Source organism: Crotalus tigris, unplaced genomic scaffold (assembly GCF_016545835.1).
Source record: "Crotalus tigris isolate CLP2741 ecotype Arizona unplaced genomic scaffold, ASM1654583v1 scf7180000017694.5664430, whole genome shotgun sequence".
NCBI lineage: Eukaryota > Metazoa > Chordata > Lepidosauria > Squamata > Viperidae > Crotalus > Crotalus tigris.
In genome coordinates this window covers 1560256-1587380 of record NW_024096572.1, presented here as the reverse complement: position 1 = coordinate 1587380, position 27125 = coordinate 1560256, and the positions used below count along the sequence as shown (strand labels likewise).

At 34.5% G+C, this 27125-nt stretch overlaps 1 protein-coding gene across 1 annotated transcript in view; it reads left to right on the top strand.

Moving 5' to 3' along the window:
• Positions 1-27125, top strand: part of LRP1B (LDL receptor related protein 1B) — a 794402-nt gene that overhangs the window by 656686 nt on the left and 110591 nt on the right. The window contains exons 11-18 of the mRNA XM_039338160.1: positions 951-1187; positions 6600-6780; positions 11569-11788; positions 12997-13186; positions 19002-19124; positions 21204-21344; positions 22349-22474; positions 25893-26009. Of these exons, the coding sequence (XP_039194094.1) occupies positions 951-1187; positions 6600-6780; positions 11569-11788; positions 12997-13186; positions 19002-19124; positions 21204-21344; positions 22349-22474; positions 25893-26009 (1335 nt within the window). The remainder of the gene's footprint in view (positions 1-950; positions 1188-6599; positions 6781-11568; positions 11789-12996; positions 13187-19001; positions 19125-21203; positions 21345-22348; positions 22475-25892; positions 26010-27125) is intronic.

Here is a 27125-nt window from a genome sequence, read left to right as displayed (position 1 = left end):
AAGTATGTTTTTGCCATATTAAACCAATCATCTCTTGGGTATGGACTGGACCTTGTAGCAGAGATATATTTCATTATTTCTTATTATTCTTGTTTCCTACAGAATAGTATTACCCAACTGTAGTACCCATTTTGGAGTGTTATAGAAATCATGTTAACCCACATCTAATCACAGTGTATTATTTGTATTAAAATATAATCTTCAAATATTTTTTTCAGAAATTTCCTTTTCTCGACATTTTGATGTTAGTTGATGATAGTCCTGTCATAAATTTAGCACTTTGCATCCTGATATTTGTGTGAACCCATACAAAAACTACCAAAATGCAAGTTATAGTAGCCACAATTTTACTTACAATTTTAACCAAATCCAAAGATATTTTTTAAAAAGATTTGCATACTTGTTGCTCTGGGTGCTTGTATTTTCATTACTGAAGGTTACAAAGTTGGAATCTGCTTAAGAAGCAAGTAATGGAATATATAAGTAATATTAATACATATTCAGATAGAAAAGTATAATCTATTACTTTGTGTTGTTTTGCTTTAGTTTTTGAATTTAAAAATGAAAAATTGTGTCTGCTGAATTTTACAGTATAATTACATCTTAATAGCAATCAATAGATCCATTTTTATACAAGTCCATTTTGCACTGACAATAGTCTATGTTCTTTTGGACTTTTGAAATATTAATTGGTATAAAAATCAGTGATTAATTAGATGTAACCCAGTCACAGAAATGCCTGTTTTAATTAAATTTAATAAATTTAATTGGTTTAATCATTCTGAATTCAGATGTCTTCAGAGTATCTGAGACATTAACTATAGATGCCAAAGTAAAAAAAACAAAAAACGAAAAGTTTTAGCATTAAATAAAGCAGCATTGGTATTTAGTGTAAATATATTAGGAGAGATTTATGATTTAAGTTTTTAATCCTTTTTTTTAAAATATAGGACTAAAGAATGAATTGTTCCTGTTTTATGGGAAAGGACGTCCGGGCATCATACAAGGAATGGATCTAAATACCAAAATAACTGATGAACATATGATTCCTATAGAAAATTTGGTCAATCCTCGAGCTTTGGATTATCATGCTGAAACCAATTACATATACTTTGCGGACACTACCAGTTTCTTGATAGGACGTCAAAAAGTTGATGGCTCCGGACGTGAAACAATCCTGAAGGATGGTAAGTAATGCACGGAGAGATTTCAGTAGAATATTGGAAAGTGAAATTTTCACTCCAGCATTTTCAAATTAAGCTTGTTTATTTATTTTAAAACTTTGAAAGTTTAAGATTTTGTGACTGCAGGATCATTGTTGCCCAAAATGTTTTGATTATATATTACTGGGTAGTTGGGATTTAAAATAGTCTGTATTTTTAACATGTACTACCAGTGGAGATAATTTCAGCATATTCTTAGCAGAAAGGATATCTTGGAACTAACCAAAGGAAAGTTAATCAATTATCTAATCATCCTCACCAATTTCAGAAGAAATTTCAACACTCTCCGTGATGCCATCAAAATTCCTATTTCTTTCCCAGCTGTGAAATAAAAGCCAGGGGCCAGCAATTCTAAGGGCAGGAATGTCAGTTATATCAACAACCAGCATCTGCTCAAGTTCAGTGCCATGAAGCACTGGGCAAAGAAGCTTTTGGAACATGACAAAGACAGGAAGAAGTGAGTTTAAGGAGGAGCTAGCACTTTCAAACAGTTAATTGCTCCACTCTAGTTTAAGATAAAGAACTTAATTTAGCATTGTTATATTTGGTTTCTGTCATATTCAAGCCAATTGACCCCATCTACAGTTGAATCTGGAGATTCATAGCTTAGCCTGAGAAGAGAAAGTGCAGTACTAATGTTTTTTTCTCAATATTTCTGTTTTATTGCACCTTTTATTGCATTTATCATAAAATAATTTCTCAATTTTTGGGGAACTATAACAAAACTATCGTAAAGCAAGGAAAATCAGTATTTAACGAAAATTGGAATATTTCTGATTCAGTACTGATTAGCATCAGATTTACTATCCCTAATATCCCTGAGACTTTCTTACACTATTCCCCTCTACAGGGAGACTGGACCAATTTGAGTGGTCCACCCCCCAGAGATAGATGTACTTAATTGGATTCCAGGAGGAACTGGGGGATATCTCATAGGATTTGATATTTCGGAAGATTTTCTATTGAAGCCTTAGTAATAGCCTGGAATCAAAAGACTGCTGAGACTATGGACAGGATCCCACCTATGCGACCTCTCTTGACTCTTCGTCCCTGTTGTTCCCCATAGTTCACGGAATACCTAAGGGTTCCGAAAAGAGTTGTCTAGAGCATCACTGGAGAAAGATGAAGGATGAGTCTGACTGGACATGTCTCAGAGCCGCTATTAAGGCATCTCCAGTAGCGAAAAAACCAATGCTTCTCCGTTCTTATTGCATTCTCAGAGTGTTGTTCTTTTGCTCTGTTCTGAATCAACCAATCTCTTCTAGACCAGGGAGGCTTGGACATTCATCTCCAGAACCAAGAAGAAGAATTTGTTGAACACCTGTTTGATAAAATTACTTGAATTTGTTCCCAGTTGGAACCTTTGCATAGTGCAGGTCTTTATGAGGTACCTAGGGAGTCATCTTGCCCAATAATTTGGGATCAATTTAACCCTGTCACCCCTAAGGAAGTGGAGAGGGTGCTCTGTGCGGTCAATAAAACAACTACCTTTAGAGCCTTGTCCTTCCTGACTAGTGTAGGTCTCCAGGACGGTGACCAGCAGGTGAGTTCATGCAGTGATAAATTCCTCACTGTGAGAGGGGATATTCCTGAGACCTTTCAAGGAGACTTTGGTTTGTCCTCTCCTTAAGAAATCATCACTTCACCCTACCTACTGTCAACGCTGCTAATATTGAATATTCTTGCTTTGACAATATATGCAGAACTGTCTGGTATTTTTAGAGTTAAATCAGGTGACAGTGAAAGGGGAGGAGAATATAAGGAAAGCCCGGGAAAAAGAAACAGAAGTAAATCTTTGCCCTCCAAGTTAATTGAAAGATGTGAATCATGACCCCAAAATAGGGGAGGGAAAATGCCTGGAATGTTATGTGCAAAGGAACGGAAATTCAGATCTTAGCATCCACCATGCTGGGCTGACATCTCTGTAATATTAATAAAGGCTTTTTAGGTTAAAAAAATGCCTGAAAGTTCTTTGAAGTGTTTCATTAATCAGACACATGACACCTACCTTGAAAATTTTCACCCAGTTTCCCATCTTCCCTTTTTAGGGAAAGTGGTAAAAAAGGTAGTTCTTGGCAGCTCCAGAGAGTTCTGCATGGAACAGATTTCATGAATCCTTTTCAATCTGGATTCGGGTCTTCATCACACTTATGGATGATCTCTGGCAAGAGAAAGATGCAGTTCGTGCAACCATTCTCACTCTTCTTGACCTCTCAGCGGCCTTCAGTACCATTGACCACAGCATGCTTTCGGGCCAGCTTCATGAGTTGGAGTTGGGCAGCACAGTTTTAAGCTAGTTTAGCTCCTTTCTCCAAGCTTACTCACAATCAATGTTGCTAGGAAATGAGAGATCCAGTCCCTGACTGCCCACTTAACAGCATCCCGCAAGGCTCTGTACTGTCTCCTATTTGATATCTACATGAAGCCGCTGGGTGAGCTCATCTGTCACTATGGGTTGAGATATCATCAATATGCTGATGATAGCCAACTCTGCATTTCTACACATGGTGACCCAAGGGATGTTGTCTCTGTTCTCTTGCAATGTCTGGAGGCTGTGGGGTCCTGGATGGGGGACAATGGACTTTGACTGGACCCTGGCAAGACTGACTGGCATGGTGCATGGAACCTCAGAATCTGGGATTTTGACATTTCTGATTCTAGATGGGTTCTAGATGGGGTTGCACTTCGCTGTTCGGACACAGATCCAAGCTTGGAGTGTTTTCCTGGATTCATGTCTCCTGCACAAACAGTGAGCATGACTAGAAGAGCTTTTGCACACCTGTGATTTATGCATCCTTCCTGGATCAGACTCTGCATTCAGTTATACAAGCCCTACTGCTGCAATGTGCTTTTCATGGAGCTACCTTTGAAATCCATTTGGAAGTTTCAATTGGTGCAAAGTGTGGCAGCTAGTGTAGTCTTTGGAGCCCTTAGGATGGCTCATATTACACCGCTGTTCCATGAATTACAGACTACCAATCTGGTTATGACTTTTAAAGTCCTTAATGGCATAGGTCCAGGCTACCTGATAAACCAATTGCCCTGCTAAATCTAGCCCATCCTACCCAGTCTGGCAGAGAGGATGTACTGCAGTCCTGTCAGTCAAAGAGCTGTCAAGATCCAGAAGTCTCTTCTCTGCTGCAGCACCTCTCCCCCCTTTGAAACATCCTGCCCTCCAGGATAAGATCTGCCCCCAATCTCCTATCATTCCATAAGAGCCTAAAGACCTGGCTTGGCAAACTGGCCTATGGAGCCGATGGGGGAGTTCCACACTGGAGGTGGCTGCTAGATTGATAACCCCGGTCTCTGTTCCCCACTTGCCCATCTTTTTTTACTAATTATATTTATATATTTTTTTTGTTTCTTGGTTGTTTTATTGTTCTATCTATTTTACTTTTGCTTTGTTTAAGCTTCCTTTTATTTCTTAGTTTCTTTTATTGCAAACTAAATTGTAAGTCATTATAAACTCTTTGTGACCTAGTAATTGGCTGTGATAATCATTTGTGAATACATTATCAAATACCCAGGGACAAGAATAGCTGTGCATTTTTGTGTCTGTATAGTTTCCACCCTTCCCCTGTAAAATACAGAAATAAAATTTTGGGGAACTTTGCAGTCCCAGTTCACAATCAACAACTTTGTCAAGAGAGATTTTCTTCTATATTCCTTAATATTCATTGTGATTTCATATAGAGAATAAGCATTCCTCTTCTTTCTGCAGTTCTTCTTAAAGATTTATATTCTCTTACTAAGTAGAACTAAGATATTTTCTTAGTTTTTAACTGTAATGTTACAATACATAACTTCTTTCCTTCTTTAAAACCTATAGGAGTGTTTCCCTGGCTATGATAGAATACTAGAAAAGCAATTATGTGCATTGATTGAGGAATATGAAGTTTCAGTATGTAATTTGGTTTTAGCACAGCATTGCATACTCTATATTACCTTTTTCTTTGAAAGTTCAAAAGCAAAACAACAAGTTAACGTTGGAAAATGGGTTGGTTTTCATTATATATTTATTGCTGTACCTAATATGTTTAATTACTCTAGAAAATGTCACCTTTCATTCTACTTCATACAAAATATAGAAACAAATGAAAATATAAGCTTTTTATTGGAAATGCTTGATGAACTGTTATATATTCTAAAAAGCTGTTGTTTTAATGGTCTAGTTAAATGTGTTTCCTGTTAATGTGTTTCCTGTCTTGCTTAGTTTTTTTTAATACTAAAAATACTAGCGTGTGTATGTGTGTGTGTGTGTGTGTGTATGTAAGTTTGTATGTGTATATATACATATACATATATATATATATATATATATATATATATATATATACATATACATACACATACACACACACACACACACACACACACACAAAACACATACATACACACACACAGATACTCATACACATATATGCAAAATAGTTATTTTTCAGGTAAGCTAAACAAAGGTTTATTCCCCAACAGATACAATCAATGTAATTCTTTGCACTAACACATCGAATACTTAACATAAGCTTTCATTCATTTATAATACATATGTTCTGGCATTGTTATTATTTTATTGCCAGGATATTTTTTATCATGATAAACTAAGAGATAATTATGATTCTCCATTGCCTTTAAATAATCTATACCAGAAAGGTATCTGAATCATTCTTAATGCTGCCTTAAGCGCCTGAAAGAAAAGACTGGATAGAAATTAAATAAATGTTGAAAAAAATATACCACAAGGTAGTTTACTGCACTGCAATCCACACCATTCCAGAAAATTGTCAGCAGTGCAACTTGATTCCATTGTAAGGAATTGTTTTAGATTCAGCATTGCTGTTGCTAAATCATTAGCCCCTTTCATATATTTCTTGCTTCCAAGGTTTGCCCCTTGATTCAGACTGCATACAATAAGTTCAAACTATGTGTACCTTATAACTGATAACTTTAAATATTCAGTATCATGAATATTATTATTATAGTCAGATTAATGATTATGGCCACTGTTTGCTTAGGCTTTTATAAAGAAAGTATTAGCGTTATCTTTTTATTTAGGTATTAGCTTTATTTATTTATTTATTTGTATGTATGTATGTATGTATGTATGTATGTATGTTTGCATACATATTCACTTATTTTACAAAGAACTCAGAATGATTTTTTTTCCAGAAAAGGAAAGCAAAACCACTAAATGAATTTACATAGCTAAATCCTGCAATGTCCTGCAATCTGCTATACTGGATTTCTGTTTGTTCTACCAAAAAAAAAAAAAAAAAAAAAATCTGCTTACCATTTTGTGTAGAAGAACCTAATATTCTATACATTCACTTGCCCATTCATGCACACAAAATTATATATATATCATTTTTGTTTACACAGATCTTGATAATGTAGAAGGCATTGCAATAGACTGGATTGGAAATAATTTGTTTTGGACAAATGATGGTTACAGGAAAACAATTAATGTTGCCAGACTAGAGAAAGCTTCTCAGAACCGCAAAACTCTTCTGGAAGGTGGCATGTCTCACCCTCGAGGAATTGTGGTGGATCCTGTTAACGGGTATGAAAACTTTCTATCTTAAATAACATTTTATCTGTTTGAAAATGCACTAGGAAGATTCACAAGTTATTTACAAAATGTTGGCCAAGATCATTAATATTTGTCATTTGTCTACACAGTCACCAGGTTTTTGTGTGTGTGTATGTATGTGTGTATGTAATGAAATGAAATAGAATTACATTTGTAGTTATAACTGGACAACCCCTGACCCATTGTGTCATCATTTCATAGATATTTCTATACCTAAACAGAAACAGAATGACCGCAGACATACAAAAAAGCAATGGCAGCAGGAACGACATCCGCCTTCCTGCTTGATTCCCCATTGACTTTCTTTGCAGGAAGTCAGAAAGCATTGAAGTGATGATCATGTGTCCACGCTAACTATGGTAACATGGCAGTACTGAAGCAACTTTGTCAAATATCAATCCTACAGGAGTCATGGGCTTAGATTTTGGATGCATTTTGTTAGTTAAGTCATTTCAGGTATATTGAAATTGTTGCCTTATGAAGAGCCATTTAAGTTATATATTTGGCCACAAAAATCTTGCTTCTAATTAATAGCAAAGCAAAAAGCTGCACAGAGTTGCCTTGAACTCTGAAGTGGGCAGCATATTAAATTTAATAAGTAAATAAAATAAAAAATTGTCTCAAAATAATTTGTAAGAAATCATTTTAACTTCAATTTCCATGTATTTTTTAGGAGAAAGGTTTAGGAGAGGCCAACTTATGGTACAAGTACTCCTCAAGTTACAACAGGAAGGCTAAATCAAATCATAGTATACTTTTTAAAATCAACTCCACTATCACCCTCCTTTAAAAGTTAATATGCTGCCCACCTCAGAGTTCAAGTCCCATTTCCTTAATAATTTTATTTTCTTGTACCACTCAATTAAAGCAATTAACTGAATATAATACTAACTCATATTAATAACTCTATCATATTACAAACAATTAAATGCAAAAAAAAAAAAAACCCCAAGCAGCTGTGCTTTCTGACTATTCCTCTCCCTACCTTGATAGGACAAGAGGCTTTGGAGTAGCAAAATACTACAACAATCTGTAATAAATTTTCTCAAGGTAAAGTTAGGAAAAGAAAATCTTCCTTGGGGAAATCAAGTAAACCAATTAGTATAACTACATGCAAATAATTATTTTCCCTGTGCAAAATTGTGTAATTATAGTTTTAAAAACCAAGAAATGGTAGATTTCTTACACAGTTAGGGTATTTTGCTAATTAGAGTGTTGTTTGCTCTGCTTTGGTTGGAATAAAAGTCAGCTTGGGATATGGCAGAACATTGACTCAGAATAATAATGTCAAGATTAAAATATGACATGTCATAATAAATGCATTTTACAACACTAGCTTTCCCTCTGCTTTCAGAAGTTTCAGTGTCTAGTTTAACATTTGTGCAGTACAGCCAAAACCAACATATTGAAAGTTTGACAAAATCAAATTGCAATAAAATATATCACTTTCCATAACATCAATAATTAGCATTTACATATATGCACACACAGACAGACAGCCCTCCCCCCCAAAAAAACCTATTTGTTTGGAAAAGCTGAGTGAAACATGGAAGCAATACTAAACATTATGTCAGATGCAGGAAACTAGGAGCCCAGATTGAATTCAAAAGCACAACAAGTTTTTTTTCATGCTACCTCTAAACAAGAATCTGATCTAGTAACAGTCAAGGCAAATTGGCTCCAGAGGAGAGTCAATGGACTTCAAGGGGAGGCTGGACTTAGGTTTCTTTCAGGGGGATTCCAAACTGATGATGTGTTTGACACCCCACCCCCCCCCCGAGCTCTGCCTGGTCATCTCCTAAACATTCAAAACTGGGTTTTGCTGCTGAAAAATCCAGGCAGCGCTTCCTACGGATCAGTAGTACATGACTATTGTTTTAGGACCCTCCTCCTATGCATGATCTATGCAACATCCATCCATCTTTTGCTCCATCTTTTGAATTCAAGAGTTTCACATGCAACCAAAGAACTGTAACCCACTTCCTCATTGTCTCTCATTCTTTTACCTTTGCTTGGCAGCTATCTCCATCCCAAACTGCTATCAATGGCTTGTATTTTTGTTTTTACTATCTCCCACCCTAAAATACCTTACGTGCAACGTGCATGAATTCTGACAGTATCTGAACCAAACATGTTCTCTTCCAGGCATGAGCTCTCCGGTACTGTTGTTAGATATTAGACAATGATTAATATTTATATGTTATTTATATGTCAGGGTGGAGGTCTATAAATATGTTGTATATAGTATGTTTAAATGTGTGTTATGTATGTATACACTTTGAGAGCAAGCAACTAAATTCTATCTATCTGTCTGTCTGTCTGTCTGTCTATCTATATATCTATCATCTACCTACCTACCTACCAACCAATCTACCTACCTACCTATCTATATACTCCAATTTACTTTCAAAGCTTGGGAAAGGACCAAATTCAGATGGAGTTTGTTTGATTATTATTTTTTTAGGATCTTTAAATAAGTGCTTACTCATGGTGACTGTCTGAAAAAGTCCCTGCAATTTTCTGGCAATATTGTCAAAAGTGGTTTGCCATGAGAAAGTGTGACTGATCCAAAGTCACCCAGCTGTGCTTGTGTCCAAGGCAGTATTGGAACTCATGGTATCCTGGTTTCTAGACCTTTGCCTTATTTATTTGTATCCTACTTTTATTATTTTGACAAATAACTCAAGAAAATGAACATATCCAGCACACCTTCCTTCTCCTATTTTCTCCATATTAACAACCCTGTGAGGTGAGTTGTGCTGAGAAAGAGTAATTGGCCAAAGATACCCAGCTGGCTTTCCTGGCTAAGGGGGGACTTGAACTCATAGTCTCCTCATTTCTAGCCTGGTGCTTTAATCATTAGACCAAACTGGGTCTCTAATTTCCATTTTAGGAATCCTAATTCATTTGCTATTTCTGCTACCCACCACTGTTTTTCCTTTTTTTTAATTAAATCCTCCATTTATTTATTTTTATTTAAAATACTTATATTACTTCTATAAGTTCAATCTTAAAACCAAATTATGTTTGGCATTTGTCTCATGTCCAACTCTGAAATATAACCACTATGGTGTAAAAGTTACAGATAATGGTGATTAAAATCAAATTTAAAAAGAAAAACGATTCAAATACCTTAAATGTAAAACTAGCTCAGTTTTCAAGTTATTACTAAATCTAGGTATATAGAAGCATATTGCTCCACTGTTTTGTACCATCATTATTGTATTTCTGTTAGATTTTACCAAAACAGGTCTAGCAAACTAGAAGCCCTTTTTATATGACTAGATGGCTATAAATATACTCATATTATAGAATCATCTGTATTATTTTACAGTAGGAAGTGTAACTGCTAAATTATCATTCCATACTGCAAATGAAAATTATTGGAATTTTGCTTATATTTTAATTAATTTCTTGTGCTAAATCATTACCACATAATTTGAGCCTGATTTGGGATGTGACAGATGTAAACTGCAAAACGCTTAGGACAATGTTTTAAGTAATATCCTTTTAACAAGTCAAATAAATGTTTTCAAGGTCTATTGATTCATTGTACTTTTGGAGAGAGTAAAGACTATATTGATTAGGTTATTTACTTCAGTTCTAGACAGCTGACATATAAATTTCATTAAAGGCAATCTTAAATGAGCCTTGACTGTATCTGAAATTGTAATTTGTAAAAGGCTCAGTGCAACATCTAATAAATAAAGGATTATCTGCCAGGCAATATTTCCAATAGGTAGAGCCATGGTACCTCTTAAAAATATTTTACTATTGCATTATTATTCATACTTACAAAGTGATGTTACAAGAATTTATAAGTGTATGTCCAATCTAATTTAATTTTTGGAGACCTTGGTGGTTTCCGAGCTTAGTTGTTTGCTTGCAGATATTTCATTATCTGACTAAGTAACGTCATCTGTTACTGAGTGTGTGCGGTTTGGCCCTTGTTTATATACAGTAGCTTGCCCTGTTAGTGGGGATATGGCATTTAATTTTAATTTTTTGATAGGTCTGAGTCATATTTCCAGTGTGTTAGAAATGACACCATGATTAGATTACCAAGAAAAATGTTAAAATTGACGTGATTTTGTGTGTGTGTGTGTGTGTGTGTGTGTGTGTGAATATCAACTTAGTGAAAGGTGAAGTTTCACATTTACGAAGCTTTGTAGACTGGATTTGATGTTTTTATCACCTATCCGATGCTTCCCAAGGACTTGAGATAGGCAGATATTATTGTTTGTTGGTGTAAAGGTACCATCAAAGGATGTTCCAAGTAAAACTGCCTTTTATATTTGATTGATGGTAATTTTGTCAATGCTGTTCAAGTGCTGCTCTAGATGTTGGGGATTTGGGATAATAATATTATGTGTGGGTACTCTACAGTTAAATTCACAATCTAAGAGTGGTAGAAACTTAATTTTAGGTCCCAGTAAGGACCTAAAAATTATTAAAGTAGAGTTGAAGAATATGGGCAGTTCCAAGCAGGGTGGGCTTTTTGTAAAATGAGGGTGTTCAGGTCTAATAAATTCAATATTTCCAAATATTGAGGAAGTACTTTAGATATCGCTCTGATAGTCTACTAGTATATTATTACTATTATTACTAAGTAATAATTACTATTATTATTACTTTATTCTCAGAAGAGAAAAAACAGAAACCTTAAAAAATATGAAAGAATTTCAGGTTGTTTATGATTAAAATTCTACAACTAAAGTTAAATGGTTCAATTAATGTTTTTTATTTATCATTTCACAGCTGGATGTATTGGACAGATTGGGAAGAAGATGAAATAGATGATAGTATGGGAAGAATTGAGAAAGCATGGATGGATGGTAACAACCGTCAAATATTTGTGACATTAAAGATGTTGTGGCCAAATGGATTAACTCTGGATTACCAAAATAATATATTGTACTGGTGTGATGCCTATTATGATCATATTGAAAGAATATTTCTGAATGGAAGTGACCGCAAGGTAAAAGAAAATATAATACTTTTTGCCCACAGATTCCCTGTTTAGTGAATTATCTTGCCAATTTGTTTATTTTCTTTTTAAGGCTGACTATTGATTATCTTATGGAAGTACCTAGTCTAAGAATTATTGGGTTATTTTGGGGGGAAAGGAAAGGAAAGGAAAGGGAGAAGGAGGGAGGGAGGAAGGAAGGAAGGAAGGAAAGAACTATTTATTTATTTCAGAAGGTAGAAATGTTTTCTAATCCTTATTCTACTGTACATGAGATCAAACCACAAAAAAACATTTAAATCTAATACGAGCCCTTACTAATTATCTTAATATATTTGGCCATAGTAGTACATGATATCATATATCAGCGTTTTTAGAAATTTCATTAAATATTTCTCACATGAATATATATATTCATTCAGTAGAGTATAAGGAAGAGGGTCCTGAAAAAGACTTTACTAAAGTGCTGATGAAAAAAAAATAACAACAACCTAGGCCCATAAGAAGAAGACACTGTGTGGAAGAAATTTATATAAAGACCTTCCTAATCCACTTGGATATAAGAAGAGGTGCAGCACAATCAACCTTGCAAAATTCTGCTATTATAATCGTTCTCAGTAAAAATAGTTTCAGTTTTTGATTCAGATGCTGACTCCTGGTCTGGTTTATTCAGTAGGGTTGACATGTATGCACAAAGTTACATGTACTATAACAGAGGTCACCAACCTTTTAGGCACCAGGGACCACTTCTGTGGAGAGAGTTTTCTATGGACCGGAGAGGGCGTGGTTTTGTGTGATGCCTGCAACCCGCAGATGGAGTTTTGCTTGTTTGTGCTGACCGTTGCTGGCATATGATTTTTATATTTAAAGTTTTCTTTACAGAAAAAAATCTACTCCAGTCTCCAAAGCACCAATTGAATATATCTTCAGATAATAAACCTATTTCCTAATTTTATTTGTCGGATTTTTAAAGGTTGGGGAGGAAGGGAAAATATTTCTCCATTTCATCCTGCTAGAAAAGAATGTAATGGATCTATCTCTAAGGCTGATACATTCCTCTCAAATATTAAATATTATAATCTCTCTATTCTTAAATATAAAAAATATAAATATAAATATAAAAATCAAACATTCACATTTTTTTCTTAATTTCTGATTAAATGTTAAGCCATGTAGTGATATACTGAATGCTGAAACAATTTAATGTCAATCAATTGCAGGTGGTCTACAGTGGAAAAGAATTGAATCATCCATTTGGACTATCACATCATAGAAATTATATTTTCTGGACAGATTATATGAATGGCTCTATTTTCCAACTGGATTTGATGTCTAGAAATGTGACACTTCTGAAAAGTGAGAGATCCCCTCTTTTTGGGTTGCAAATTTATGATCTCCAGAAGCAACAAGGTATTGAAAATAACATTTTCTGCATTCACCCCATGCAGCACTTAAATAATTGTAGTTATAGAAGAGTAAATGTTCACTATTGCTTCAGACTTTCTCATCAATCTGCTGTGAACACACTAATCCATTAGATGTGAAATTAATTCTAAGTACTAAGTCAGTGCAGATGTGTAGGGTATATTTAGTGAACAGTAATTACCACTTGTCATCACTGAAATAAACATGGGTTAATTTTTAAAAAGATTTGGTGGATCCTTTGATGCAGTAATGCATACAAAGCATTTCTTAAAATCCTAAAATAGGTATATCTTACACATCTTTTGCTGCTGCTTCTATTGCTTTGAAAATTACGTCTAGGTGCTCTGCATGGGTGAACTTTTGAGTTAATCCTCAACATCATGTATTACATTGTTTTCAATAGAAATTTCATAAAACTAATTTTACAGAATTTGACCATTATTTACGATTGTTATTTATTATTATTATAAAATAAGATACCGACTGTTTGCTGAAGATCAACATGCTAGCTGTTTTATTTCCCAGAGCAGGAAGTCAAGATATAAATCAAACAATAAATAAATCTCAATATTTTTCTCAATAAAGAGCATGAAAACGTTTGAGTTTTCTAAAAATCTTCAGTAGCTAACAGAAAATTTACAAAAGAAAAGTTACAAAAACAAATGATGGCAAGACTGAAGAAAATCCTAAAAATGGCCTGAGGTATAGAATTGGGTCAGCGATCCTTGGTGCTGTCTGAGCTTAGCTGTTTTCTTGTAGATGTTTCATTCTCTAAAATAGGTAATATCATCAGCGCAGTAATGAAACATTTGCAAGAAAACAAGCTCAGAGAGCACCAAGGACCCCACAGTTCAACTCTGAACTACAAATATTCTCCTTTATTAGAACTGAGTCAGTCTGGAATGGGAATTATAGATTGAATATTATCTGCTGGAGTATTGGTAGTGAGGCTTATTCAGCGGAATGTCCTTTCCAGAAAAGTATGACACTTTCTTTAATCTCTTGCTGTCAGAATATTAGAGTGTTGTTAGTTTAGATAATTTTCACATACCGAAAAAAATAGTGCTTCGCTGCACTTAGTCTTCAAACTTATCTGTTGCTTTTTAGATCTGATTGTTATTTGATTTTATATTTATTGGGCTGGATACACATATGATAATTACAGATGTCACTTTAGCTACAGCCCACCATTTAAAAATGCATTTTTTAAAAAAACAAATAAAAAAACAGCATTGGCTTTATGTTTTTGTATTTTCTCTGATTCGTTAATACATTATTCATCGATATATAAAATATTAATATAAAGTATATATTGAGAATGAGTCAAAGACTTAAAATACTGAGTTGTCTGTTCTGTACCATCTAAAGAGTTTTTAAGACCTCACAGTTCAGATAATTTTGTATAATGTCCACTCAATCTCAAAGCATCATTATGGGACTTAATGGGAGATTATAGTTCTATGTTATTTTAAAAAACTGCTTGTAAAAATCTATTTATACTTTAATCAATGATCACTACATGTACATATCCTTCAAGACTTGTAGTAGTTATATGGTTGAAGAATCTGAGTATTGATTTGGATTTAAAATGTATGTAACATGTTCTGCCCTAAACAGTCACAAGAAATGCAATCTGAACTAAGTAGCAGATGTAGTAATAAAGAGCATGAATGCCCTTGTTTTGTCACCTGAGATTAACAAAGAAATTGATTAGCATGACTTCATCTTGAGCAGCAGGTTACATAACCTGCTACTTTAAGTACTCTCCTTATTAAAATACATGTTTTCCTTCCCATTTTAGATTTTATTATTATTAGTCTTGAACATTTATTTTTTTTAAATAAACTCTAAATAAGCAATAATAAACCTCTCCTTTATCCTTCTGCCAGGACATGAATTAGGGAATTGGAGGATGGAGCTTTTGTTGTCTATCTAGAATAATGAGGTGGTGTTGTTCCCCCTCTAAGTTACTGTTGTGTATCTTTTAAGAATTGTGTCGATTTTTTAAAACTGTTTTTTATACCTTTAGGCTCCCAAAGTCATTGGACTTGGGCGGCTTAGAAATATGAAATATAGATAAATAAATGCAGATCTCAAATGTCATTATTCTTGTTAACATTCCTATGTTGAAGGGTCCACCATGAGAAGCAAAGAAACAATTTTAAATATGTTAAGCCATTACAAAAAGATGTTTTTCAGTGTATAACTAAAATTGTGTCTTAGTAGGAAGCAATATGGCAGCAGTAATAAACATTGCATTTCTATGATCCCTAATATAATGATTCCAAGTTTTAGCAATCAAGATGCATTAAACCAACATATAAAATGTAATGAATAATGTTTGGTGTTAAGGAGTAGAAATTATGTACTACTATTTCTGTTAATATCATGTCATTTCCTAGTGGAAAAAAAAACTAAAATTATGAGATAGTAAATTAACCTCTGTTTTCATAAGGTTCAACTGCAATACATGTTTTTCCGATACTGAGAATTTTATATGAAACACTACTTCTCTTCCTTACAAAAATTGTCTCAATTACATACAATTATTAATACTATAAATATACAGTACATTCCCAGATCTATTGTATACAAAGCTTTTCTAAATAATAGAGCATCAGTAGTCTGAATGATATGAATAATTGAACAAAGGTCTGGGTAGACTGTAAGATCTGGAGAGTTCATTGACTATCTGCAATTGTTTTAAAAACAGACTGGAATTTAGTTGGTTGCAGTCGTGAAGTATTTTTACATAATACCTTTGGTCCCCAATTAGCAGGATGATTGACTTCATTTATTTCCATCTTTTCCTGCAATCCCCAGGAAGCTTATTTTTTTGTATGTGAATGTGTTTGAGAGAGAAGGTCTACAGCCAAGCATAGCACTAAAAGATTGGAGGGCATCTTTCTAAGAGTCAAAACAAACCAATCCAAACCCAACAGTATTGTTGGTTTTATAAATAATGAATAAGATACAGGTCCCTCATTCACTGAACATAGAATTTAAGTTTAGATAGAACATGGCAGATATTATTAGGATTGCAGAAAGATAGATACAAAGGTAAGGCAAAATTAACAAGGGATGAATATAAGCAAGTATACGTACACGTATTTATGTCTCTGGAATGGGAATTAGTAGTGATACATAAATAAATATGAAAATGTAATCAGTGTTGCCTAAAAACTATTATGAAGCTTCTGATAGTCATATTGATTCTAAGGCTAAGTAATAAAGTTGAATCAATATGGATATATCTAGCAGTTGTGCTTCACACTAACAGTCAATGGTGAATGGAACAATCTAAATTAAGCCTTATTGACACAGTGCTGAATAGCTAAATAGTTAAGCTAAATAGTATTATGGAGCTTGTAAATATCTCCCTAACATTTAGTTTGCAGAATTAATTGGGCAAGTTCCAAAACAATGAGAAAGACTTTCAGTCAGGCTTAGCTATTCTGTCGAACAAATACTAGGCATGCTTCTGAGCTTTCACTGGTGCTCTTGAAATGTTCTTCCTCGGGGGACAAAAAAGAAAAATATTATTGGATTTGGCCTGAATGTTGTGACTTAGATGTATGAAAGATTGTTCTTCACAGTTCCTTAGATGTTCTAAGAACAGAATGGAAACATCAATCTTAATCTCCAAAATAGATTCAGGTAGAATTTAGTGAAAACACTACCAACATATAGTGTGTGTGTGTGTGTGTGTGTGTGTGTATACACATACATACATACATACATACATACATACATACATACATACATACTATATATATATATTTGTTGTTGTTAATTGCGAAGTCGTGTCCGACCCATCGCGACCCCATGGACAACGTTCCTCCAGGTCTTCCTGTCCTCTACCATTTTCTGGAGTCCATTTAAGTTCACACCTACTACTTCAGTGACTCCATCCAGCCATCTCATTCTCTGTCGTCCCCTTCTTCTATTGCCCTCAATCTTTCCCAGCATTAGGCCTTCTCCAGTGAGTCCTTCCTTCTCATTAGGTGGCCAAAGTATTTGAGTTTCAACTTCAGGATCTGGCCTTCTAAAGAGCAGTCGAGGTTGATCTCTTCTAGGACTGACCGGTTTGAACGCCTTGCAGTCCAAGGGACTCGCAGGAGTCTTCTCCAGCACCACAGTTCAAAGCCTCAATTCTTTGGCGCTCAGCCTTTCTTATGGTCCAACTTTCACAGCCATACATTGCAACTGGGAAAACCATGGCCTGGACTATACACACTTTTGTTGGCAGGGTGATGTCTCTGCTTTTTAGTATGCTGTCTAGATTTGCCATAGCTTTCTTCCCCAGGAGCAAGTGTCTTTTAATTTCTTGGCTGCAGTCCCCATCTGAGGTGATCTTGGAGCCAAGAAAAATAAAATCTGTCACTACCTCCATTTCTTCCCCATCTATTTGCCAGGAATTGAGAGGGCCAGATGCCATGATTTTGGTTTTCTTAATGTTGAGTTTCAAGCCAACTTTTGCACTCTCCTTCTTCACCTGCATCAAGAGGCTCTTTAGTTCCTCTTCACTTTCTGCCATTAGAGTGGTATCATCTGTATATCTTAGGTTTTATATATATATATATATATATATATATATATATATATATATATATATATATATTTGTTTTCTGAGGTTTTCGCGGGTGTTTGTATGTAGGTCTTTGGTTGTTCGGGTTTTTACGCGGGAGAAAACCCGAACAACCAAAGACCTATATGCCTCGAGCAATCAGGAAGAGTGGCCCTGTCACGAGGGCAATGAGTAGACAATTGGATCAGCAAGGGGATAAAAAGAACTTCCCACCCCCTAAGCCCCACTCTGAGGACGCTAGCAGAGGACCAGCGAAAGCTAAGTTGTTTTAATTTTTGTATATAACTGTTTTTATTGTTTTAAATGTGGTTTTAACAATAAATAACTGGAGTATACTCTTCCCGGAGATCGAAGATTGCATCATTGAACATATATATATATATGTGTTATATATATATAACTTCCAATTTTACGCGGGAGAAAACCCGAACAACCAAAGACATATATATATATATATATATATATATATATATATATATATATATATATATATAGAGAGAGAGAGAGAGAGAGAGAGAGAGAGAGAGAGGTGTTCATGGCATTTCTGTGTACATTCTGTGTACTCTCAACAAAGGCAGGCAATAATACATTGCATTGTTCATGTTTCACTACCTATTTAAGAAGTCAATTCTTCCCCATTCATTTTTCAAATATTCTTTCATACTTAAAATGATAAAATGAACCACAAATGTAAATGAATCAGCAGTGTATTCCAATTTCCTTGACACATTTATTTATTTATTTATTTATGCATGCATGCATGCATGCTATATGATGGTGACCTTGCATCAATTCATCTTTGGAAATGTCTCAGCAGGCAGACGGGGGGGGTGTATTGAGAGCCTGAGAATTTGATATTCTTGCTTGATCATTCTTTTAGTGATTCCATTGAAATCTCCATGAAGTATAAACCAACTCTCTTGAGCTGTCCTGTTGGTCCTAATAACAAAATTTACTTAGATTTGTATGTCTATTTTATATAAAATGCGATATTCTTTCTGATAATGGACAAAGAAGAAGGTTGGGGTGCAAATAAAATAATTAGTTTTCATTCATAGAGTGTTTTTCTGTGGATTACAAGTGTAAAAGATAAGACTGTAGGAAAGTGCATTGATCCAAACAGTATGTCTCTGATGTTTTTGTATCCTCCTTTTCATCATGTTGCTTGAGATATTTTTATTTAAGGTTGATTTTTTTCTTTTCTAATTCCAGGTGACAACGCATGCCGTGTTAATAATGGAGGCTGCAGTACCCTGTGTTTAGCGATACCTGGAGGCAGAATGTGCGCTTGTGCCGATAATCAACATTTGGAGGAAAACAGTACAACCTGCATGTGTATGATCTTCATGAGAAAATTTTATATTTCTCCTGTAGGGAAGATAGTCGGAGTAATAAATATAAAGTATAAAAAGGGCATGATTCACACATATCAAGCAGATAAAAAGCCCAGCATTTTGTATTAGGTGGCTTTCATTCTCTCAGGAATTTACAGGATTTAAGGGAAATCCTTCTGAGAAATTTAATAGAAATTCAGAATGACAATTGCTTAGTTACTTATTGATGAGAAGCTCACAAGTGTATAAAACTTTTTTTTTTTACAAAGAATCTTTTAAAAAAGAATAGTGGAAGGCTGAAAAAGCTTTCTTACTCTTCTTATAACATTACCCACAATCCTTCTCACCTCCAGGAAAAATGGATTGAGGTAGAGATGCAACTGGGTCACCAGTTGTGCAAAGACATCCTGGACACTGCCTCTACCTTCCCATTAAGTAATAGCACTTAATCTGGGAAAGTCCCCAAAGTCCTCATACTTCAGGGCAAATACAGAAAGACACAACAGAAGCAATAAAACTGTGATGGATGAACCCCACCTTCTAGATACATACTGTAATATGAAATGAAGATTAAATTGCCCCAATTTAAATTAGATTATTTGACCTAAAAAAGTGAAAAGCAGCATTGTTTTCATTGTACTCTACTCTACTCTACTCTACTCTACTCTACTTTACTGGACTTACTTAAACAAGATTAATTGTGAAGGAATCAGGCTAGAAAGTGGAATATAGTGAGTTCTTACTCCTACCTCAAACTCAAAGTCATTTTGGGCAAGTTAATCTCCTTCAGCCCTAGGAAGGAAGCAATAGCAAGCCACTTCCAAACTGTAGGAACCTTTCCCTTTCCTCTTTCCTTATTTTTTACACAATAGTATGGCCTTATTGAGACAGTTTCTCTCTTGGCTTGTAAGTATGCTGTGAACAAAAGAAGATAATAATGTCTAAATGTTGACACATTCTCATTATTTCATTGATTCTTGTTAACTCTTTTTTGTGTGAGAAGTTTTTCAGCCATCATTAGCTGGACTCAATGAGATCCAAAAGTAGCTTTTAGATATCATTTTAAAAAGTTTCTTAAGGATTTCCTTCCGATATATTTTTAAATAGATAGTTGAAGTGTTTTTCCCCTTCATTTTGGATACAATCTTATGGGCATCTGGCTAGTAAACACTCAGCTCCATCCAGTCTCATTGATTCTATCTCAATTTAAGGGGTTATAGGGGTGTAAAAAGGGAGTTTATTTATGATACAATCTTCCCAATATCCTAAAAGTTCCATGAAATTTGTGCATATGTAAAATAAATAATAAACATACCTACAATTTTAGCCTATTTGGTTTTATGTTCAACTGATCTATACAGTTAAACACAAATGGACCTAGTTGTCCCTTCCAATACTAACAAATCATTATTTTATACATGACTATGTGAAGTCACAGCTGACAGTTCTTTAGCTGGTGTTGGCCTTCATATGCATCACATTCTTCCCAAGAATCTGGGATATCATAACATACTGCCATAAATATTTCCAAAAATCCCAGTAAAAAGTAATGATAAACCAAGGTTATGTTATTGCCCACAAAACTTCAGCGATGTTTCTGTGTACTTACCAGAAGAGCTCAACTTGAAAGCATCTTTACTTTTATCATATGTGTTAATTATTGGATGAATCAGTATGTATCTAAGACCATGAAATTTTGTAATGTATGTAAAATAACTCAAATGGTAACATATTTAAAGGAAAAAGTATTCCCTTTAATATTTTAGTAATGCAAATACAGATTTGTTTGCTAACATGAAACAAATTTAAAGATGTTTCTCCATAAGCTACTTTAAAATCAAACTAAATTGAAGATGAAACAACAGATACATGATTTAGTCAAAATATTTATTTTTGATTTGAGGAATATATATATCATTCTTCAGTGCACAAGTAATTATAATATTAATATTTCCCAAGTTCTTGAATAGTAGATTGATTGATCCAACCTATATGGTTGCTAACTGTCTAAAAAAAATCTCCTGGTGACCATCATCAGCGCCAACAATAATGTTACTTATTTGTATCTTTGTCCCTTTAGTTAATTCTGAAGAAGTATTACCTAAGTTATGCAAAGTGGGTGAATTTCAGTGCAGGAACAAGCGCTGCATCCAAGATGGCTGGCAATGTGATGGTGATGATGATTGCCTGGATGGCTCTGATGAGCATTCAGAGATTTGTTGTATGTATCTGAATAATATGGTATATAGTTTCTATTTGTTTAAGCTGTTGTTATGAGAGTTTAGATATAATGTATTCAAAAAATGTAAACATCTAAAGGGAATGAAAATAAAATAAACATGAAAATAAATCATGTAATTATTGGGCTACATAGACATGCATTAGCATTATATTCTACCAGTAGAGCATGGCTTCAGAAAATGAATAATGATTTAAATGATTTAAAAATCTAATGTGTTTGCTTTGATCTAAGGCCCCCTGACCTTGTTTTGTTGTTGGGCCAGATACAAACTCTGCTTACCAATGAAGATAATCAATTTCAATATTTTGAAGAAAGAATTACTTATGGAAAATTGCTTAATGTTTCAATGCTTCTTGGTAATATTTTAAGGATTCTGAAAAACAGACATAGGTTTGGAAAAGGATATTTTTTTACAGCTTTATAACATGTAAAAGTAAGCCAAAGGAAACCACAATACAAACAATAATATAGTGTTTTTCAGAGATTTCAGAAATGGCAATTACTTATATAACACATGATGGCAACAGTCTGCAGCATCTTTGTTTCCATGAAGTTTTAAATTTTTTCCAACTTCTAAAAAAAAATGTATAATGAGAAGAGATAGTGCAGTTCTATAGTGCAATGTATAAAACCTATATCATTTTTTTCCAGAAGGTCGGCACACATTTTCAGAGCAAACACTTTAATACAAATATTCAATCTTCTTTCTCAACTCTTTCAACGTTGCAGTTAAATGTTGATTGTGATGCCTAATATTTTGTCAGAGTAGTTTTGGAATATTATGTGATTTTATTGATTACTTTTATGAATAAGGGATTTTTTTTTACTCCTAGTTTCATAGTTTTATGTAAGATTAAGAAAAAAATGAAAATGCTAAACATTTGTTGTTTCTTTTTTCAGTGTATGCAATTTATTATAAAGCATATTTACAGTGGAATGTAATGGTTGTTACTGGATATAAAAGGTATTATTATGTCTTCCAGTTAATCATAGTTGTCCTGACAATCAATTTAAATGCCGTAATAACCGATGCATCCCTAAGAAATGGCTTTGTGATGGAGCAAATGATTGTGGTAACAATGAAGATGAATCAAATGAAACTTGTGCAGGTAAAAGGAAACAATAAAACAAATCAAGCACATTTCCTTGTGATTATGTTTGATCTTAAACCTCTGTTGAGTATGTTCGGATCTAAAATTTTGGTCTGAAGGAAGCCAAGCCATTACTGGTTGCCATCAATTTTAAATAAAATGAACTTGTTTCTAATTAGGTGATGTTTTACTTAATCTTGTTAATTGGCTTACTTTACTAAGTAATTTCAACTGTCCATATGGACTAACTCATATGTTTCTCTCCCCACCTCACTCCCTTCTGGGTATTAGCAGGTATGTTGAGAGATACTGCTGTAAGTCAGGCCATAGATTAATTGCCATGTAAAATTTTGGTATTGAAAAGACCTAATAATTATTAGCCATATTCTCTCTGTATAAGACATTTCAATCTTGGCAGCTGTGCAGAATAACATGCACAGACTAGAGATGATCGTTATGGAAACATTCAATAACTGGTTGGCTTCATGGGAAGGATGGGAAGAAAAAGCTATGGATTTAACAAAATGTAATTTTAAGAGAAAGCCAGTTTGGTTAAGGTGTCAGGCTAGAAACTGGAAGAATGTGAGTTCTAGTCCTTCCTTAGGAATCCAGCTAGCTGAGTGACTTTAGGCCAGTCACTCTCAGCCCTTGGTAGGAGGCATTGGCAAAACCATTTCTGAAAAACCTTGCCAAGAAAACTGCAGAGACTAATCCATGTAGTTTCCAGGAGTCAAAACTGATTCAAAGTCATTTTATTATTATTATTATTACTGTTGTTGTTATTATTTTAAAAAAGAGGGAAAATGGAATGGATAACTGAATTGTTGCAATAAAGATTCTTATCTAGCTGAACTGTGACTATGACACATCTGCCAAGTCCTTACTAAGGGCTAAATAAAACTGTGTAAAACCAGGAGATCTTGCTGAGCCCTGCTCAGAGAAACCTGAGAGTGCTTCCTAATTAGTACCAATGTTATGGGACTGCTCATTGTGTCCTTCTGAGGGGACGCCATAGCACTGTGGTTTAGAACTGCTGCCCAGAAATGGTCTGCACTCCAGCGATTTCGAGCCTGGCTCTGCGAGATGGGGTAAACTCCCGCCTCTTGCTTCCCAGCTCCTGCTTATCCAGCAGTTTGAAAGCATGCAGTATTGAAATAGATAAATGGGTACCACTTTGATGGGAAAAAAATAGCTGTATTCATGTGTGCAGAGAGCAGAACCCGGCATTGGACCTGGCCAGGTGAACACAAGGCGAAGTGAAACCAGAAGAGCCAGCAATCTGAGTGCCCTTAGTCAGCTGGTATAAACTATTTTTCCTCCTGTGATTCACTGAGGACAGGTGTGCAAGTGTTAAACTGAATGAGGTAGCAATTTAGGACTGCCTTGTGTCTAGCATTTATAGATTTTGCTAACATTGTATGAAACATGATAAACAAATAAATAATTTCCTTATGGAAATGAAGAACTCTATTCAAATTTTTATTATATTTGCTCTCAGTTACTCTCACTATGTCCTGAATTCCTTTCTTACCATCATTTAGCATCTTCATTGCTGATTAGAAGATATTTTTTTTGTTAAAAAAATAAGGATTCCCAAGCTCAATAGACTCAATAATTAGGATCTAATCTTAAACTTTCTCTTGTTTTTTATTTAAGAAATAAGAGAATCAGGCTTGTTAATTAAGTTTATTTAGTTCCTTCTAATTAGCATACAATCATAAATTGTAAAGTTGGATCTTGGAAATTATCTAGTCCAACCCACTACTCCAGTGCTCCACCAGCTAGCCATATCCCTTTCTTTAAATATTTTCAGTGAAGTAGATTCCTTTGTCTTCTGAGGCAGATTCTTCCATTGTTGAATAATTCTAACTGTTATAAAAAGCTTCATGATTTACCATCAGAAATGAAATCCCTTGTTTCTTGTCTTGCATTCTGGAACAACTCTGTTCTGGCTATTCATATTCTTGAATGCAATCATCATATCTCTCTGCAGTCTTTTTTTCCTGTAGGCTACATAGATCTGAAGCTGTTTATACACTTTCCCTTCTTTATCCTCTTGGTTGCTCTCCACTATACTAGTTCCAGTTTATCAATGTCCTTCCTAAATTATGATATTGAGAAGTGGATGCAATATACTAGGCATTGCATGAGCAACAGCAACAGAGAGGAACATTATGTGTCTTAGTCTTAACAATATATTTCTGTTGATTCAGTACAAAACTGCATTTGCTTTTTTTTTTTTTGCAGTTACGTGCATTGTTGCCTCATAATTCAGCTCGTGCTCCACCAAGACAATAAGATTTTTTTTACATGTATTGTTGTCCAGTGTAGTTCCTTTCATCCTGTACTCATGCCTGTGAGTTTTCTTACCCAAGTGAACGGCTTTGCATTTTTCCCTGTTAAAAATATATTTTCATGGTTTTTGCTCATTGTTCCAGTTTGATATTCAGTGCTAACCTGCAAGGCAGCCATTCTCAACTGAGACCTGAAAATTATTTAAATGGTTCCTCAAGGATAAAAAGGTTTAAAAAGCTGTTCTAATGTACTTGCTATCCTCCCCAATTTTTATCACCTGAAAGAATCTCTCCTTTTTTCTGTAGGAAAAATGTATAGCTGATGTTTCTATATCCTTTGTTTCTAATTCACTTTTATTTCTTTAGTATATTTATAATATTGTGTGTATGTGTGTTTGTGTTTATGTCTATTTTTATTTTCTTCTGTTCAGTCAACCGAGCCGAGGTGGCGCAGCAGTTAGAGTGCAGTACTGCAGGCCACTTTAGCTGACTGTATTCAGCAGGTCAGTGGTTCAAATCTCACCGGCTCAAGGTTGACTCAGCCTTCCATCCTTCCGGGGGTAGGTAAAATGAGGACCCAGATTGTTGGGGGCAATGTAAATATATATATACATTGCTTACTGGTGTACACCACTTAGAGAGTGCTTGCACTTAAAGCGGTATATAAGTCTCATAAATAAATAAATACATAAATTGTTCAGGGCTGCCTGGACAAATACCCTGCACTTTTTCCTGGCAGTGATTTTTTTTTTTTTTTAATGTGGTTTGCCATTGCCTCCTTCCTAGGTTTGAGAGAAAGTGACCCCTCTACCAAATTGGCTTTCCATATAGAGACATAGAGAAAGAGGAAGAAAGGAAGAGGAAGAGATTAGAAAAATAAGATATTTTAATATTGACATTTTAATAAATCTTCTAAAAAAATTACAATTGTTCTTATTCAGTATATATATATATATATATATATATATATATATATATATATATATATATATATTTGACGTGGCATTTAAAAAGCTTCTAGCATATAAAATTGCAACAAAACATACAGTGCATGGCAAATATATATATAGGAAATATGAATGACTCAAGATGATTTTATTTGATCTCCATTCTGTAATTTTAATATCAATTTATCATTCAAGCAAGACCATGTCAAATAGATCAGTTTTCCTGTGGGAATGGACGCTGCATTCCACGTTCATGGTTGTGTGATCAAGAGGATGATTGTGGTGATCATTCAGATGAAACAGCAACTTGTGGTAAGTTGAATCACAGACTTTATAAATAGAATATTTGTTTCATATAAGAAATTGATTTGTAATTTGATAGTACTCCTGACAAGCCATTTATTGCCTAGCTCTTCTGTTGTCTTACATATTAAACTCCTCTAGGAATGAGTATCATGCTCCCACTATTTAGGCAACAGATTATCAGATAACTAGTTTATATAAATTCTTTCATAAAATAAATACTACCTGTCTTTTTTCTGTAATTCAATATTATTCATTTGTTTGTTTCTTGGGCACATCGAGTACTTGACAAAATATATAAATCAAACACTTGAGATATAAAAGGGTTTTATTCAAAATAGATTAAAATGCAATCTTGATATTATTGAGAAGAAACAGTTCAGAAAACTTTTTATTTCTCTCTTCCTGGGACTAAACTTTTTTTTTAAAGAGCAATCAAAATGATAATGTCTGTCTTCCATGTATACTTATACCTTCCTTTCATTGGTTACCTTAGCAAAATAATAAATAAAATAAAATAAAATATACAATAAGGCAGTGGGGAACAGGAATTATTAGAAATAATTCACTTTTAGCAAATGATAAAAGTGGTATTTGGGAATTAATGAAGAAGAGATAAAGTGTCGTAAAATGAACGTAGAAGCATAGGAACATTTCAGAAACACAATGAAAATGTGTCTCCTATTGTTAAAAAGAATTATTTGACAAGAATATAAAGTCACAGCTGCAAACTGTGAGAAGAGAAGAATGCAAGAAAAGGAAAAGATTAGAAATACACTGAGATCATTGCCAATAAATGGCATAGTTTGTAAAATAAAGGTAAATAAAATAATAATTGTTATGTCCTGAGCCTGTGCAAGCAGGCTCGGGGCATTGCGAACGGTCCCGGGCAGGTGCAAGCTGCCCGGGACCAGACAGGCTGTTGCCAGTACATGTGCGCATGCGCGGGTGCTGGTGCACCAAAAGTAACAGATTGACCCGGGAAAGGCCTATAAAAGGAGGCCGAGAGTTTTGGGCATTGCCACCATATTCCAATGTAAGCTGAACTGAAGAATAAAGGTTTCCTGAGAACTACAACTGCTTCTCGTGTCTTACCATTTCGCGACGGACTCAACACTGGCGACG